The following is an 18,313-nucleotide window of genomic DNA, read 5'->3' on the forward strand; positions in this document are numbered from 1 at the left end:
CTTTTTTATGGCACAATCTCACGTTATCAGTCTGCTTTAGCTTATGTGGACAGTTCATGTGGCACGTTTTTAAAACTCTCTCAGGACGTTCCTCAGTGAATGCTGTGACTTTTCGCTTTGTGGCCCCGAGCCCTTTATTACCGCTGCTTTATTACTTTACACAGCTGAAAATATTTATAAATTGTGTGACTTCAAATTATTGCAAGTTTTAACGTGTGGAAATCGCGTGCGATGAAGGGTCGCTGTTCTATGGAACGTCGGATCTGTGCAATGACCTTCGACATGATCATCTTTTTCAGACCTGGGTTGTGCCCAGAAATTCCAGCGGGTGTTCCTGGGCTTGGCGAAGGCGCTGGCGCTTCTCGCGCTTCTTTATTTATTCATCTGTTCCTTGGACTTCCTGAGCACGGCTTTTCGCCTTGTGGGTGGCAAGACTGCCGGCAAGGTGATGTCCCAGAATGAGGTCCTCAAGAACCCTGTCGTTGGACTCATGATCGGAGTCTTGTCCACCGTACTCGTTCAGAGTTCTTCCACGTCGTCCTCCATCATCATCACGATGGTCGGAGCTGGACGTAAGTCTCCCGCATAACATACGTTTTCCAATCACTCTGGTTTATAGTAGCTCAAACCATTTCCACTTTTTGCTACTAGTTGAGACTTGTGAGTTTATCAGGGGCCTGGGTCCAGTCCTGTGTAGCTATACTGCACAAACTAATCACGATATGGAATATAAGTATCAATATTAGTCGTCAATCGTACTCGTTCCATGTACTTTGCTGTAATACGTACAGGGTGATGCTGTAACGGTATAACAACGTATAATAACGTTGGTATAACAACTGTATAATAACGGCTAGTAACAGAACGTTCCTAGAGTATATGATGATAAATCTGTTCAAGTGTGTTTCTTCGCTTTCGATAATGCACGAATCATTGTATGTGGCAAGCCATGTTGTCAAGTATAAGTGAAATGATTGCATACCGTATTGCTTTGCTTATCCATGTATTTTTATGACCTCAAGCACATGAAAAACGCTAACCACACAACCGACAGTACCTGTACATAAATACATAATGTTCGCTTCCAACTACAGTGGTGGAAGTCCGAGACGCGATCCCAATCATCATGGGCGCAAACATCGGGACTTCGGTGACCAACACCATCGTGTCGCTCATGCAGAGCAGCGAACGCAACGAATTTCGCCGAGCGTTCGCAGCGGCCACCGTCCACGACATGTTCAACTGGCTCACGGTCATCATACTGTTGCCACTGGAGGCTGCCTTCGGTAAGTGAAACGGATCATTTTTACGCTATTGATATATGGAAACGTACACTAGCAGAAACCGCTGGCACTCCTTTTAGCGTCCATTGCGTCGGTCACGTTTGAATGTGAATGACTTCTTATGTTGAACTGGATCGTGAGTCATCTACTGCCTTAAAGGGGGAAGCATATCGAGAAACATATTTCACAGCATCATATTTCCTATGTAAGCAAAAACTAAATTCATCCTTTGCTTTGTACTCCTTCTGTGCGATCCCCTTCTCACAGCACGGGTTCGTCGCTGCGTTTCGCTATTCGTGGTTAGTTCGACAGCACTGTTGCATGTTCCCAACTTTATTGTACGAACCTGATGCAGCTACTGATTAGCCGGACCTGTTTTTGATAGTATCTCTGTAAATGTAGTACAATGACCCTAAGGCACCTGCCGCATGGATGGCGTACTGCTAGCGCAATGAGGCACGTGCACAGGACGTCACGCGCAGCCTCTGAGCCACGTGACTCGGGAGAACATGGGGATACGTCACCGGCGCCATACTGCGGCACCTGCTGTGGCTCCCGTGTGGCAGTATGCCTTCCAGAGTCACGTGACCAAACGCGCAGTCACTGCATAAGCCTCATTGAAATTCTCAAAACTGGAACTCTGTATCAAGACAGTTATCACCTCTTCAAATGTAAAGCTGAATGAAGATAAATAAAAACAAAAATAAAAAATAGCACCAGTCTAGATAACAACTGCTAACATGACTTGCACTCCCACCTGCAGGGCTTCTGTACCACTTGACAAGTGCGATTGTGGATTCCACTGAGTGGACCACCAACAAACATGCCAACAGAGACTTCTTGCAAGTGCTAACCAAGCCCTTCACTGGTCTCATAATTAAGGTAAGCATGACTGTTTCTCGGTGGGTACATGAACCCAAACTCTAGCGAGCCATTGAGTAGCGTGTCCCCTCTGGCGATTAAACGCCTCAATCTTCATTGCCCAAATAAACTTGTTGCTGCAGCTGCTTAGTTACCCAGTAGCTGTTTTGACGAGATGCAGTCATGAGACTGCATGAATTACGTTTTTGTATTATACTGAGTAAAGGCAGTGGCTTGGGTAAGCTGGTACATGTCGGGACAGGGGTTTTGGTAGGGCATTGTCAAGGCAGTGACTCGTGTGTGTGCTTCCTGCTTTGTCCAGTCTCTGCGCCCCCCCCCCCCCCTGTTTATACATCATTCTGTTCTTTCTTCCTGCAGCTGGACAAGAAGGTGATCCAGCAGATTGCCATTGGTGATGAGAGTTACTACAACCGTTCTCTCATCAAACGATGTTGCAACATGACTGCTGATGGATGCATTAAGCCCTGTGAGTATCTTCATTCGAGCCAGCCCATATACTTCTCCACGAACACCTCAAAACTAAAGTCGTTTAGCATGGTGGAGACAAGTCGATAAGTTACTTAGTCGTTTTGAGCTTGCTTCTGTCTGCAGTTTTTTTGCCTTAGGTACCACCCCACCAACACTATAGCCCCCTGGCCACTTAGTAATTTTTTACCCGTAGAGTTACTGTAAATACTAGGGGTGTGCGAATCCGAATACTTTAAGTCGAATCGAATATCGAATCGAATGGGGGAAAAAATTCCGAATACCGAATCGAATATTCGTGCAAAATTTACAATATGTGGCTTTTGCACTAAAAGTTTCCATTTGGTAGCCCATGGCTTTAGTGCAATTTTTCTGGCATTAACTGTCACGAGAGAGACATGCAATTCTTCTGCTAAAAGCCCCTACTCTTTCATTTTACATGAGAGTGCTTCCTGCTTTCCAGGTGAGCCTACACTTACTGCAGTACTGGACTGGTTACCTTCATTTCAAAATTTTATATCGGGCAGTAGCATGTTACACGGATGAGGCTGTAGTTGCTTCAGACAACCACAGGCCATTTGTGAAACAAACGAATTGGCATCCTGCCTCAGCTTTGCCATGAACACCCTTTAGTTTCTTTGCACTCGCCCTAGGAAGCTACACTACTGAAATTTTAGGCGTAAAGGACATCTTTAAGACACCCTACTTGTTCATGGGGTGTAGTCATTATTCGAGTCCTAACTTTTTAAAGGCAACCTCACAGACATCAAATCAAAGTCCCTCTTCGGCACCGCTAAACTACACGTGGGAGGGGCGCCACCCCTTCCACAGACGATGTCTACAAAACTAACTCTGGATAACGTTATCTCAAACTAAACACCATCCCGCCTGTGTTGCCTGTGTTGATCCTGCAGCCAGGGCAATTTCGTAAAGCAGGCTTCACCTCATGCACGGAAGCACCAGGTGAAGCCCACTTTCGGGTTGTGTCGTTCATATTCGTGGAATAGTCGAATATTCGAAAATTCGAATGTTTCGAGCGTTTCATATTCGATTCGAATTCGAGAACTCGAATATTTGCACACCCCTAGTAAATACGTACTGATTTGTTGCGAAATATTATCCACTGGCAGACACCAAATCATTTTTGTTATGCCACTCATTGAATACAATTCTACTTTTGCATAACCTGACTGTTTTCAATTAAGTTTGCTCATTTCCACTCCCCCAACTTTGATATGATAACAATAAGTGTTCGTTTTCCTATCCAGGCGAGTTCGCACTACAGAGCTTGCAGTGGCAAGACAGCTTCATCGGCCTTCTTCTGCTGGGCATCAGCCTCCTTACGCTTTGCACGTGTCTAATCCTTATGGTGAAGCTGCTGCACTCCATGTTACGCGGTCGCATCGCTGTCATAATTAAGACCACCGTGAACGCCGAGTACCGCTTCCCGTACTCCATCCTCGTGGGCTACATCGCCATCGCCATCGGTTGCTTTATGACCATCCTGGTACAGAGCTCCTCCATCTTCACCTCCGCGCTCACCCCTCTGGCGGGCATAGGTGTCATCAGCCTCGAGCGCATCTACCCGCTCACACTGGGGTCCAACATAGGGACCACCACTACGGGTATCCTGGCAGCCCTCGCAGCAGACTCAGGGCAGATCCGGTATACACTGCAGATCGCCTTCTGCCACCTCTTCTTCAACTTGATTGGCATCGCGATGTTCTACCCCATTCCCTACACACGTTTGCCCATCCACCTCGCCAAGATGCTCGGCAACACGACCGCCAAGTACCGGTGGTTTTCCATCATGTACCTCATCTGCATGTTCATCGTGTTCCCAGCAGCCGTGTTCGGGTTGTCTATGGCTGGGATGGTCGTCTTCATGGCGGTGCTCATACCGGTGTTCCTGCTGTTCGTTTCCGTTATCGTCATCAACGTGCTTCAGAGGAAGGCACCTCTGTTCCTTCCGGAGAGTATGAGGACTTGGATGTGGCTACCAGAGTGGATGAGATCATTGGATCCCCTTGACAGAGTTGTCAACTCCTGCGTGGGACAAATCGCCTGCTGTCAGAAGATATGTCCTCCGCAAAGCGCCCATAATGGGTCCATCTTGCCCATCCGCGAAGTGCCTTCTCAAATGAACTTCGTCGAGTCGAGAAGGTCGTCGTGTCCTTCAGGTGACTCGCAGTCTGATCTCCAAGCGTTTGAAAATTCTGCATTTAACTGGACTAAAGAAAAACAGAACAGTGTCACCTTCATCACGCAATTATAACCCTGGGGAAGGGTTGTGTTTGTAAATACTGCGATGTAAATAGACTGATCTTTTTATCGAGAACGTTGGTGGCAGTGAGCGAATGTGTGAAAACGTTTGGTGTTGTGGATGTGAAATTGCATCTCAGAGGTCCTTCCTCGCAGCAAGTTTCAAGATATTGCTAGTCTCTTCGTTCTTGTAGGGTAGCGATTATCTCTAGTTGATTGCGATAATCGAGTCAAGTTAGTTTAGTCTCGTATGTAGTGCAAGACGTCTGTGACGTCTAGCATAGTTCAGATAGTTTCATAGTTCTCATTTCATAAACATCAGCCAGGGTTCGATATTTTGGGTTGAAAGATTGGGGAAGCATCTACATCAAAGCGCAGTGTTTAATATTTCTTGTATTTATTACACGACCTGCAAGTGTCCTACATATTCACGTATGTTAATTGAGGTGTGATGATCACTCAATTTCAAGTCTTCCGTTCCTCACCGCGCAGGTTAATACCCCTCCCGATTTTGAGCAGAAAGAGTAACGTATTTTCCTGCTTCTCGGAGCTCATCATAGTGCATAGATTAGGGCGGAGTTTCAGAAACATAAAGCATATAGTAGTTTGTGAATAGAGATTACACATTCCATGTATATCATGTAAGGCTCATTGCATCAGTTGTTGCTTGTAGGGGTGAGATGTGGTCATGTAGCCCTCACGTTGACTTCTCGTACTTACTATTTATATCCGGTAAATGGTCAGAGGTGTATTTGACATCGACGATTCAGCCCGGGCAACAGGTCAACTTCTGCAGATACACCTCTGACGTTTATTTTCCTTTTTTTCGAAGGCTTTGCTGTAATTTTATTTCTTCGTTTATTTTTCTGGACAAACGTATCTAGCCAGTGCTTAGATACTTTTTAGGATTTTTCATTCTTTTTATTATGATTTTTACTGTTCTACCACATCTAACGACCATTATAACCAGCTTGATAAACAGTATTTCCAAGATGTGAATTTGCCTTGCAGTGTTTTAGCAGTCAGATTTTATTATCCGCTACCAAATAGTAGCGCGACCAGTCAGCAAAGTTTTGTAGCAATGCGTTGAATTATATATTTTTAGCAATTACATAGTCGGAAGCAGCTGAACAGGAAGGATACATAGGGCGACCTGCCCATGTTCAGGGTGCACGAGTCCTTATTCAAGCAAGGAGCAAACTGCAAGGACTCCAAAGCATATACTCCTGTGTCTGTGCCTTATGCAGTGGTGGTGTTCAATTGAAAACTATTTCGTATGCCACGAAGATAATCTTACAGAAAGAGGGCATGTTCGCGATGTGACTGTTGAATATCGTGCAGTGTGCCACTGATGTACAGTTTTGGTTTCATTGAAAGCGAAATACTATGAAAAAAAGCACAGAAACAAATCCGGAAAATTAAAGAGACGTTTTCTTTCCGTTCCTAAACATGGTGTTGGTGTTCCATTAGTTTACTTTATTGCTTTGCCTTTATTATTTTATTTGCTTTGTTACACTACAGTCACAGCAAGTGCACTGTGATTGGCTCGCTCTGACATTGGAACTTGCTCTACCCATAAGAGAACGGTGCTTATCCCCTCAGTCTCTGGTCCAGTTTCTTCCCCTAACAAGCTTTGCACTATCATGCTTTCAAGTTCCCAATTCACCTGTTCTCCCATTGAATCATCGATATTTGAGTTGAGCAATTGGCCACTCCGTTGGTGTAATGACATTTTTATGCGTGTCTTTAGTCAGACACAATGGCGTAGGCAGGCATTCGCAGTCAACAACACTTTATGGTCCAGGTACATTAGGCTGGTTCACGAAATACAGAGAAGGTACCCTTACTGCAACCGGAAACTTCCACATTGATTCGATGTACGCAGGGTTTGTTACACCAGATCGCTGTTATTGATTTTAATTTCTCGGTGCACTTGATACCTCTTGGTGTGCCAACTTTAGCTACAGCATGTTCCCGCATTCAAGCAGTGGAACAAAAGTATAAGGTGAGTACAGAAATGAACAGCGAAATTATTGTACATTTATCGATCTCTAGAGGACAGCACACCTGCCCTATAGTAGCAGAGCCACGTTTAGAGGGCTAACTTCTCTTCCTTCTTTATCACCGAGCCATCCTCTCTATACATATTCTCGGGTGATCGGCCTGCCACCGTGTAGCATTGCGAGCCCTACCAAGAAAAGTGAAATATAACATGGTTTAATGCGCGAGATTTAGAGGGAAGCGTTTTTGTCTCAATCGACTTTCTGTACTCTATTCAGGGTTAAGTTTCTCAGAGATCATTCTAGCTGCCAGCTTAACTGTATACATTTCGAGCGGGACACCTCTTGATTGTTCCTAGGGACATAAACACATCCTTTCAGCTTGATACCCGATCGGAGAATCCATCAAGACTTCATCAGAAATTGTAATGGTCCACTAGGATATTTTGATGGACCATCAAAACAGTCCTAGTCTTGTTCTGTCTTGTCTTAGTCACCTGTCCTAGTCTTGTCCTTTAGTATTTCCTTGTGTCGAAGGTTCTAGCAGTTACAAAAAATGAGCTCGCATTGTCCTGACCAGCTGAGAGGCCTCCAACAGTCAGGCTGCTAATTTTTTATGCCGTCGTACTCATTACGACTCGGAATATTTTAATATTTCTTCAAGATAGCCGTTCGTGATATGTGACCCCTATGAAACTTCCGTAGAACTGATCAGCTCTCAGAGACTCAAGCTGCGAACGCCCCAGCGTGTAAAGACGATTGAGCATCGCGCGACGCTCGCAGCCTATAAAAGGTATTAAAAGCGATAAAAGCCCCCGTACTGGGGAAACAAACAAAAAGACAACACAACACACAGTACAGACTGAAGAACAAGATATGTATTGACAGACCTGCTTCTTAAGTAACCTGAGCCAGCAACGCCCTTTTCTGAAAGGTTACCTCTTTACACCCTCATGCCTGCCAAATAACTTTATCTTTTCGAAGGCACATCACTTATCAAGAGTCCCTCCTGTTGGCAACTCCGAAGTCCTGTATTTTCGAAAAGGCACTAGGCACAGTGTAACAGGGTAACCTTGCAGAAGAGGGCGTTGTCGGCTCAGGTTATCTAAGAGGCAGGTCTGTCAATACAAATCTTGTTCAGTCTGTGCTGTGTGTTGTGTCGTCCTTTTGTTTGTTTTCCGGCACGGGGTATTTTATGGCTTTTAAAGTATGAAATACCGAACAGCCCAATTTTTAACAATTTTCTATAAAAGACCACGTGCCATGCGCGAATACCATAAGCATCCATAAAACGACTGGGAGCTTCATAGGTGGACGTCACTTTCGGTATATTCACCGGATGTCGCATGCCGGCAGTTTCAAAATTTTTCCTAGTCTTGATGGAATCCTCTGATGGAATGGAGTGTTGCGACAGAGAAAAAAAATGCGCGATTGCGCTGCAGAAGATTGATTATCGATGGAGCTACAGAATGCCTAAACCAAAATGAGTAAATGTTGTGGGAGTCTCGAGTTAATACCCCAAGCCATTCCTCACTTCAATGTTGCGTGTGTGAGTAAGTTAAATAAATTTAGACACCTCACCACTTCTGTTTAACCGCAGTAGCAAACACTGCTATCGGATTCGCCAAATCACGAGAGACAAGCCATAAGTATAGTATATGTGTTGTCTGCATCAAAGGAAGTGCACACTGCCATCCTATGTGAGGTTTCGGTCCTTGAATTCTATAGAGCGTTTATTTTATTTACTTTTTACTTTTTTTGTTCACTTCTTGAAATGCGGCGCGCATTGTATATGTCGAAAAGTCTTGGAAACAAAACAGAGAATCGAAGCAAGAAAAATTAAATTCTGTCATGAGAGGGGTAGGAAAAAAGACAGGAAGAAACACATTTTGACTCGGAGAACATACTCGGTCATGTACCAACAAGCCCATCAAGCTACTCTAGTCAACACATTTTGATTTTTTTATTACTTTTGTGAATCTCCCATCAGGCCATTAGACCCTCAGGTCTTAATGGTCCCATCAAACCGCTAAACCGTTAGACCTATTAGTATTGGAGATGTCCGAAGTTACGATAGGCCTATTGGTTCCACTAGGATTGGCTCTGATGGATTTTTCGATCGGGATTTATCGAAGATTTCCGGCGCACGTTACAAAGAATACTACTTGGTCGAAGTTATTCGCAATTTTAGCACGAAACCATCGAGCAGCGTAAAGCCGTAACAGCTGGCAAAGAGCTCTCGATGAAGCAAGTATATATTACTATCTACCTCACCACCACTCACCGCCGGATTCTCGCTCAGCCCTGAGGGTTAAGTGCACGCGCAGGGACCCTTCCGTCCATTCACGAAGCATGGACAGAAGGGCCCCTTCGCGTGCGCTTAACACTCAGGGCGAAGCGAGAATCTGGGCCTCACTTTCCTTGGATATGTCCCAGGTGGTGCACCAAAACAAGAAATTCAAGTTTAAGAACGTAAACACAGCTGCTCCGCCTTTAGATCGAAGATAAAACTAGATACTGAAAAAAAAAATTGGGGGCTGAAAACGTGAATATGCCACACAAAAAAATTCACATAATTAACAAAAATGCCAAATAAGTGCCAGGCAAGAAATGTGCTGAAGTCCCGTTGTTCAGTCGAAGAAGAGGGGGTTATGTAGAATGCCCCATGCAGGCCGCATCTGTGAGGAGGAAGAAGAAGAATGCCGTGCTGTGCGTGCCATCGTTTCGTTCTACACTGTAACCGTTTGCACACCTTTAAAGGTGTAATAACGTGCATGGCGTACGCCTTTTTCGGTGTAATTTTGGTAACATCATAATGAAGCACGGTTTAGCACTAATTTTCTTTACTCGAATGTTGTCTGTCCTGAAAAAAATTCAGTCTTGCAACGTCTCAACATTGTTGAACAGTATTGTAGACACTTGCACGTGTTCGATTATCGGTAGCGATGCAAATATGCATTACCACGTATCTACGATATCCAAGACATAATGAAAGCAAGATTTGCACTGACACTTGATATTTTGTAATGCTTTCCGAATTTTGTAAAATATCATCCTGGAGATACAATGTTACGCAACCAGGTTGAATGTGCATAGCGCACACCTTTAAAGGTGTGAAAAAGTTTACAGTGTAGCGGTTGCAGTTCTATTGTGGTTGTGGGGCACCACAGGGAAACGAGAATGGCGGGTAAATTCTTGGATCATTGTTTCGTTTTCAATCACTCTCGCATCGTAACGACTTGCCCCATTGGATTGCTATTATTCATATAGCAAGGACATGTCGCAAGAGGAAAGCAGCTAACAAGAACACGCACTTGCTTGCAGAAGACAGCCACACTACGTCAGAACTGCACGACCTCTGCCAGGTACCCCATAAATCCTCCAACTCCATGTTCCTGACAACGTTATTAGTGAACGACAAGGCAATTCAGTCCTCCATCTTCCAATTTCAAAGACGTCTATCTTCAAAATGAAGTTGAATTCAGAACGAGTTCTGAAGTTGAATTCTGACCTATGATATGATGGGCTGTGATGTCAAATGATGAGTAATTTTTGTTGTGGGCTGTAATGTCAAATGATGGGTAATCATGTCATGGGCTGTGATGTCGAATGGTGGGTAATGATGTGATGAGCTGTGATGTTGAATGATAAGTTATGATGTGATGGGCTGTGACGTTGAATGATGGCTAATGATGTGGTGAGCTGTGATGTTGATGTTGAATGATGGATAATGATGTGGTGAGCGGTAATCCTGAATGACGGGCTATGATGTGATGGGTTGGGATGTTGAATAATGGGTGATGTGATGGGCTGTGATGCTGAATGATGGGTAATGATGCCATGGGCTGTGATGTTGATGTTGAATAATGGGTGATGTGATGGGCTGTGATGCTGAATGATGGGTAATGATGCCATGGGCTGTGATGTTGATATTGAATGATGGGTAATGTGATGAGCTGTGATGTTAATGTTGAATGATGAGTAATGATGTGACGAGCTGTGATATTGATGTTGAATGATGGGTTATGATGTGATGGGGTGTGATGGTGGTGTCGAATGATAGGTTATGATGTGATGGGCTGTGATTGTGGTGTTGTAGGAATAAGAGAGTATTCCAAGTTGGGGACAGCAGTTGATTGTCTGAAGGCTGGACTGGACTGAACGTCCGTGAGGATGAGAAGCTGCGAGTCAGAATGTTAAGCTCGTGCCAGATGGCGCTGCTGTCTCGTCGGCTTCTTCGTCCAGGGGCTGGAAGCGCCTCTACAGTGCCCCCCCCCCCCCCCCCCCGCTGGAAACGGCGAGGAACGATCGGACCATGTAACTGTTTTGCGTGCTCGGGCATGGCAGTCGATGGGCAAAGGTGTACGGTCGAAGACTGTGGTGTCCGAGAGAGACGAGACGGAACGGTCCACATTCTCCAGGATGGCGGGATTCAGCCTGTCCAGGCTGACTGTCTCTTCCAGTCCGCTGATGAGTATGCGGAAGGTTTTGTCAGAACGGTGCAGAACGGGATGGGGGCCAGTATATGGGGAACAAGTAATGGCTTAACTCCGTCGATGCGGAGGAAAACATGGGTGGCCGCGGCAAGTTGTTGCGGGACGTTGGGCTTGCAGGAGGAGTTGGCATGGGTGGGTACGGGGCGGAGGCTGTCGAAGACACGGTGGAGGCGGTCGAGGAGCTCGGAAGGGGTGGAGGGCGAGCTTGACTCGACGAAGAATTCGGTGGGAGGTGCAGGCTGCAGCCAAGGTCGGCCTTGAAGGCAGAACGGACGCCGAGAAGCACCAGGGGGAAGGAATCTGTTCAGTGGGAGCGGACCTGATGCGCCATCAAGGCAACCTGGAGGTGCCGATGAAACCTCTCCACCAAACCGTTCGACGCAGTGTGGTACGAAGTTGTTCTTACGTGCGAAGTGCGAAGTAGATTGGTGAAGGCGGTGAAAAGGAGGCTTTCACACTGAAGACCTCGGTCTGTTGTTACTCGTGAGGGCATACCGAAACGGGCTATCCAACTGCTTAGGAAGGTGGCGGCTGCGGTTTCGGCGGTTGTGTCGGTGATGGGCGTAGCCTCTGGCCAGCGGTCAATGGCCGTGAGAAGGTACCGCTATCCGCGCGAGATGGGAAGAGGACCAACTATGTCCAGATGGACGGAATCGAAGCGGGCGTCGGGCAGCGCGAACTTGCCAAGTGGGGTGATGGTGTGACGCTGGATCCTCGAGCGCTGACAAGCGACGCAGCACCTCACACAAGCTCGAATGTCCGCATTCATTGATGGCCACACGTAGCGCTCGGCGATGTGTGTAGGCCGGGCGCCGGGGTGGGACAGGTCGTGAATGGACATGCTGTGATGTTGAATGATTTTTTCGGGAAACGCCGACCTATGCTGCACAAGCTACAGGATGAACAATTCCGAAAAATATCAGACGATCTCGACAGAACTTTCCTTACATCGTGTTTGCATTCTTCGAGAGTCGTCATTCCACAAAGCAAAAAGAAGCAAGCCGTGCATGGCTGGTGCATGCTGAACTCCGTGGTATAGTAGCCACGAAGGCTGCGCACGAGAGTTACATTGGGTGGGGTGGCATAGACAGATATTGAAGGCATGGTTAAGTCATGTGAAGCATGTTGTGCAACACCGAAGGCTCCTGAAGGCTCCTGGACACGCCCTGATAGCCCATGGCACACTATTCACATGGATTTTGCTGGAACTATTGAAGGCCATTACCTGTTAGTGGTGGTTGATGTCTACAGTAAGTGGACGGAAGTCCGGCACATGAAGACATGAAGTTCGGCGGCAGCGGTACAAGTGCTTCTCAGTTTGTCTCCGACTTTCGGAATTCGTCAGAAAGTTGTTTCGGACAATGGAATGGCATTTTTATCCGAAGAGGTCCACGAATTTGGCCAAAGACTGGTGTCAAGCATGTTCCCTCGGCCCCTTATCACCTGGCTACTAATGGACAAGCCGAGAACAAGGTTGGCGAGCTAAAAAGAGCTCACGCAAACAGCGCCCTATTTTCTTGTGTCTTCTTCACATTCACATCACCTCATACACTGCTGCGCTGTCAACAACTATGAGACATGCCCATTCTCCTCCTCTTCTTCTTCCACCACTAGGTACAGTGGCCACTAGCCACACAGGGCGATTGGCCAGGGTTTCGTGCAGAGTAATCTCTAAAGAGTCATGAGACCCACGGCTTCACACGCGGGGCAAGGAGGGATGGTAGGATCGCGTGATAGTAGAAGGAAGCCATAGCAGAGGGAAGGAAGGAGGCGGAAGGTGCAAGATGTTTCAGAAGCGGCCGCAGATGGTAAGAAAAGCGGCGGCTCTCGACGCTATTTCAAACCGCCATTTCTCGGTGTGGGAGGCTCCAAATGAGAGGATGGCGCCCAGGGAGAAGGGAACCCATTGTCCCATTCTGCCCATTCTGATGTTATGCACTAATCCTCTTCTTCTGTATGTTGGCGCCACCTGTGTATGGTAAAATGAAAATGAAGCGCACATTGGAGGAAAAGGCTGCTTTTGAGTGATATCTCTCCTAAGAGTTCATTATTTCTGTTAACTAACGCCCATTGAACCACTCACTGTTTTTCTTCATTCCATGCAACTTGTATCTCCAGCTCATTTATTCATTATTTTATACTAACTCGCGGCCCTCGGACGCTTTGTGTTTGCATTTTTACAAATAGAGAAATGAGCTTATGCTCCATGGCTGCACGTAAGGTATGTTTTACAAGTCAAGCGTGCCACAATCCCAGCTGACTTATCAAGCTCACTTGACTTGTAAAACATACCTCACCTGCAGCCATGGAGCATTCGCTCATTTCTCTATTTATATCTGTACCTAGTGGCTTTGCACTGCGGCCACCGGAGGTGTTGCTAACACCGTGGAACATTGATGTCTCGTCAGAAACACACTGCGTTCCATTACGAAGTACATTCCACAACGGTAGAAGGGTAGAGCATCCAGCGAATCCGTAAGGAAATTGAAGGGAAGTACCTCAGGACGAGAGCCGCCGATATCTGTGGCTCTCGTCCTAAGACACTTGGCTATTCCACAGTGGTAACAGTTAGTAATATAATGGTAGCTACAATGGTAGTTTATTTTAAGATGATGAATGAGTTTCATCTCCAGATGCGATACTCTACCCCATTTATATTCTCTTTATACTACCTTCTTTTGTTTCGAAATGTTCAGCAGCAACATCCAACTATCGTGCTTGCGTAGCAAATCCTTAATTTGTATATCTGAAGAAAAAAAAATATTCAAACGTGCTAGATCACTCCTTACAGTGTTCACGTCGAAGTTACAAACCTCCCATGAACGCAGACCTACACCAATAAGACGCACACAAACAAGAGGTCTTGTCCGAGAGCTTCTTTCGCGTTCCCAGTCTCGAATTTTCTTTCCGGATGTATGGTACCAACCAACTCTCTGCTTTAAGTATTCTATCACTAATGGGTGGTTCCGCACCCACCGGGAAAAGAAACTGAAACCTACACCATCGTGAGGCCCATAGGTATTTCGCTAAAAACGTCATTCGAAAAGCGCGGCACTAGTGGGTACCCCGCCGATCTACACTGAATGCCGCCCCCGTCGCTGACAAAAGCGGCAGTGGTGCTTTGAGTGGCGGCCCCATGGTCAAGAGAGTCATAGCTCTTTCCACTAGCCAAGAGCACTTCCGGTGCTCTTGACGCCAGTCAAAATTTCTGGCACCTCAAAAGCCACAGGGGTGGCACAAACCCGCCATTGTTGCAACTACCCTCAAGCGGGTGCTTTTGGCAAAACTGCCATCTTGTCCTGGTCGCACGTCATAGAAAACGTCATTTTCAGGTCACGTGACTTTGTTTATATGTCGTTTTGCCGCTTACCGACATATTTTCGCCGTCATAACACCAAGAGATAACCGCATTTTGCTAGCGTAAACTATGCGGTGCTTCTTCCGCAACATGGTAGCCCATTTCTCCTTAGTTTAAGTACATGGCATCGGCTCGGTAAATCTTAACGCGCAGTCGTCATCACATCTTTGGAAGTCAACAATACGAGGCTTTGTGTGCAAAACTGCGCGTTTTACTGCAAGATTATCGGATAAAAATAATTACCGTGATCGAAAAACATCCAAAACGTCGTCCAGAAACAACAACCGCATTGTTTACAAACGGTTTGGCCGCCGATCACGGGCGCCGCCATCTTTAAGGTCACGTGCGCCTTGACGTTTGCTGTGATGTGCGACCAGGACCTGTCCAGGATGCATTGCGTTCGCCCAGCACGCTTTCGTCTACGGAGCAATACATTGGATGCCACCCCTGTGTCAAAAGCGGACTCACGGGGCCAAAGAGACAGGGACGAAAGAGAAGTGACGTAGTTCCGCCAGCTAGCAGACGTGTTTTGATGCATGGATGCCTCCTTTTACCTGCACGAATTTGCAACGACGAACGATGCTCAAAATCAATCGATCAAGAATTAATTAATCTATCGGTTGATCGATCCAATAAACGATAAAGGCTGGATAGTTGGTAAATACCCATTAAAGTTGTTCAGTTGAGAGTTGTCATGTGTTGTTGTCTTCGTACGTGTCTTTTGGGCTGCGCTCCAAGTACGAGTGATCGATCCACGTCGGGAAACTAACCATCGCCGATCACCTGCGTTAGCGGTTGTGTAGGAACGCAACGAGTCAGTCTTTCGCAAAGTAAATTTATTCAACGCTATGCTTTTAAAAATCACGTGTCTGCAATGTCTGTCAAAACTCCGAAGTGGAACTAGGTGAGAGCGGAAGCGTGGATCCTCGCCAATTCAGGTGAGGATTTGGAGCGTTAAGCAGAGGCTCCTTGTGCGGTTAGACAAGAGTCACTCCCTCTGGAGCGCAAGAATGGCGACTCAACGCACCCACTGCTTACACCACTATGCGCTCCGTGCGACTGTATATCGGAAATTCTCCACGCGGGGGCGCAACGTGCCTGAAGGAAGCAAAAGTGAGCTCGCGTTACGTCTGAGAAGATTTTTTGGGGCGCGAATTATCGACAGAGAGAAAAAAAGTTTGAAATGAAAACAGTGAAATTGTTTGTCACTTGAAAAAATCCCAATTTTCGAACGACGGGCGCCGTTGGAACGATCTTCTGGGCGCCTCGAAGACGGAGGCGATTGAAGCGAGGTTCGATAAATGTTAAAGGGAAATTTATTAAACTCAAGAACGGAATGTAAACGGTTCGGTTCACCTTAGTTATATACGCCTTACATACAGACTAACATAGTACTCCTAAGGTTCGCCACTCTAGATATCTGTGATTACCTACAGTATGGAATGCAGTTCATAATGAGTATAAGCATATGCACCTGCGCAGAGTATTTACAGGGCAAATGAGAGCACGTGAATGACGCTCAAGGGGCGCACGAGAGACGGTCACACACCTACTGTGAGGCAAGATAGAATGGTAATGCACCCATTTGCGCGCGAACTCTTGCAGACGTCAAACGAGTAGAGTTCATGTTGTAACACTTTGGTGAGCAAAACGCGCACGTTGCGAACTAACAATATATGGGTCGACCGCTGAAGTCGGGCCACAGCAGAGTGCAACGAACTTTCTATAGCATTGAAGAACCACACGCGGTGAGCAATACACTTAGTCAATGTGGTCGCCGATCGTCGAACTGTACAGTATACAAGATGCGTGTGGACCGTCTGATTATGCCTCAGAATGTACGAGCAACGTGGCACTCGAAGATAACGTGCTGGTTAGTCTCCTGGTGCGTACACTATGGGTACACGTCAGCGTTGTTACGTTTCACGAGTGTAGACGATCACGAGTTGACTGAATTCCCTAGGCAAACCTTCACATGACGTCTCGTAAAAATCCAGGGAGACAGGAGCATACCGATGCCCACGATATTCGTCTTCTCACCGTCACATGTTGCTCTGTAGCACAGTGGTTTCCAAAGTGTGGTCCGCGCACCCCCAGGGGTGCCCGAGGGTGCCCGAGGGTGCCCGAGGATGCTCGTGGAGGTCCGCGACGATCGAAGAGATCCCGAAGACCGTCTTGGCCAGCGCTGGTCACGTCACCTCTGAGATGCACGCGCGGATCTGCTGTCCGCCGCGGAGGGCGCCCTCGTCGTACCGGAGTTCTTCAACTGAACCCGATATTAAGAAACTTGTAGCCTCCAGCAGCCAGCATCACCCTCTGCGCTAAACGCAATGTTGAACTGTAATTTCGTGTTAGGTTTTTCATGTGGGACACTGTGATACTAAAGAAGGCGGAAATGTATTACCTTCTCATTCCTGGAAGGTGGTGCCATGTTTGTTTGTTGTTTTTCCTTTTCTTTCTTCACGTCTCTTATTTATGCCAACATAAGTCGTACTTAACGGAGGTCCTCGAATGAATTCTCAGTGGTTTTCGGGGCACGACACAACAAGAAGTTTGGGAAACGCTGCTGTAGCACCTTCTTTGCCATAGCAGGGGCTGAGGCAGACGTCAGGTCGCGGACGGGGACGAGCGACGACAGCTTTTGGTGATATGCACGAACGGCTGCATGGAAACGTTGTGGCGCCATTGCTGCTAGTGGGCTAGAGTGCCACGTGCAGGAATTCACTCATAAATGGCCCTATCCAGTATGTTAACAAGGTATACAGGATATCTAATAAGGCATATGTCAACAAGAAGTGGCGCCATCTCAATCGACCCTAAAATGTGCGCGATAGCAAGTAAGGGACTCAATTACCAGGATGGTGCTATAGGGATGCACGAACGGGCCGTGTGTTTGGGGGCGCGACACTCGTTTCGCCCCGTATCTGGTTACCCCCGCTACGCCGCTGGTCCAACCATCGTTTCCCTTTCGCAACACTTAGATTGCCGTGGCGCGCGGTGCATATCTGCGACTTTGCGGAACCCCTGTCAAAGACGAATGCAGAGTGTAGTCCAGAAGCAAGCCAGAGCTTCAAAAACGCTCTCATGTGCTTTCTTGTGATGTCTGGAATCACCGTGCGCACCTGAATTGACCCTTCACCGCAATTGAAGTTGCAAACAATGATTCCACTTAAATTATCAATTAAATGTCTCAATCGAACTATTTATAACTGAAATATTTATAACTTGGTGTATTTATCTCCAAGACAACGGCATATTTCTCATCTGCAGATTTGCGTCGCAAGAGGGGGAGACCCCTGGAGGGAAGGACAATATACTTCTGGAGGAACAACACTTCACCACGCAGGGGTATAGAATTTCCTCACCAACGGGGACACAACTGCATACCCACTATGGTGTGGAACTGTTCAACCAATTGCGATAGGAATGGAGGGATGAGGTGCTTCTACCCCCCAGTTTCTGCCTCCCAAAAGGAGTTGAGGATCTGTAACAACACACTTCTACCTCAAAAGGTAAAAATTAGACCAATCTCCCGTAGAGCGCGGTGCAAGTACCTCTCACAGCGCA

General features: G+C 46.7%; 2 protein-coding genes and 1 long non-coding RNA gene across 9 annotated transcripts in view; 2 read left to right on the top strand and 1 right to left on the bottom strand.

The window, feature by feature from the left end:
- LOC135386188 (sodium-dependent phosphate transport protein 2B-like) overlaps positions 1-6,340 on the top strand; it is an 89,136-nt gene extending 82,796 nt beyond the window's left edge. For all 4 annotated transcript variants that reach the window (XM_064615969.1, XM_064615968.1, XM_064615967.1 and 1 more), the window contains 5 exons: positions 300-572; positions 1,095-1,286; positions 2,047-2,165; positions 2,523-2,631; positions 3,899-6,340. In XM_064615969.1, the coding sequence (XP_064472039.1) occupies positions 300-572; positions 1,095-1,286; positions 2,047-2,165; positions 2,523-2,631; positions 3,899-4,905 (1,700 nt within the window). In that variant the 3' untranslated portion in view covers positions 4,906-6,340. The remainder of the gene's footprint in view (positions 1-299; positions 573-1,094; positions 1,287-2,046; positions 2,166-2,522; positions 2,632-3,898) is intronic.
- Positions 1-18,313, bottom strand: part of LOC135386192 (uncharacterized) — a 449,529-nt gene that overhangs the window by 166,144 nt on the left and 265,072 nt on the right. The window lies entirely within an intron of this gene.
- Positions 18,182-18,313, top strand: part of LOC135386186 (sodium-dependent phosphate transport protein 2B-like) — a 35,439-nt gene continuing 35,307 nt past the window's right edge. Inside the window, exon 1 of the mRNA XM_064615965.1 lies at positions 18,182-18,258. The gene's annotated coding sequence lies outside the window, so the exon portion shown is untranslated. The remainder of the gene's footprint in view (positions 18,259-18,313) is intronic.

Source organism: Ornithodoros turicata, chromosome 2 (genome assembly GCF_037126465.1).
Source record: "Ornithodoros turicata isolate Travis chromosome 2, ASM3712646v1, whole genome shotgun sequence".
NCBI classification, from domain to species: domain Eukaryota; kingdom Metazoa; phylum Arthropoda; class Arachnida; order Ixodida; family Argasidae; genus Ornithodoros; species Ornithodoros turicata.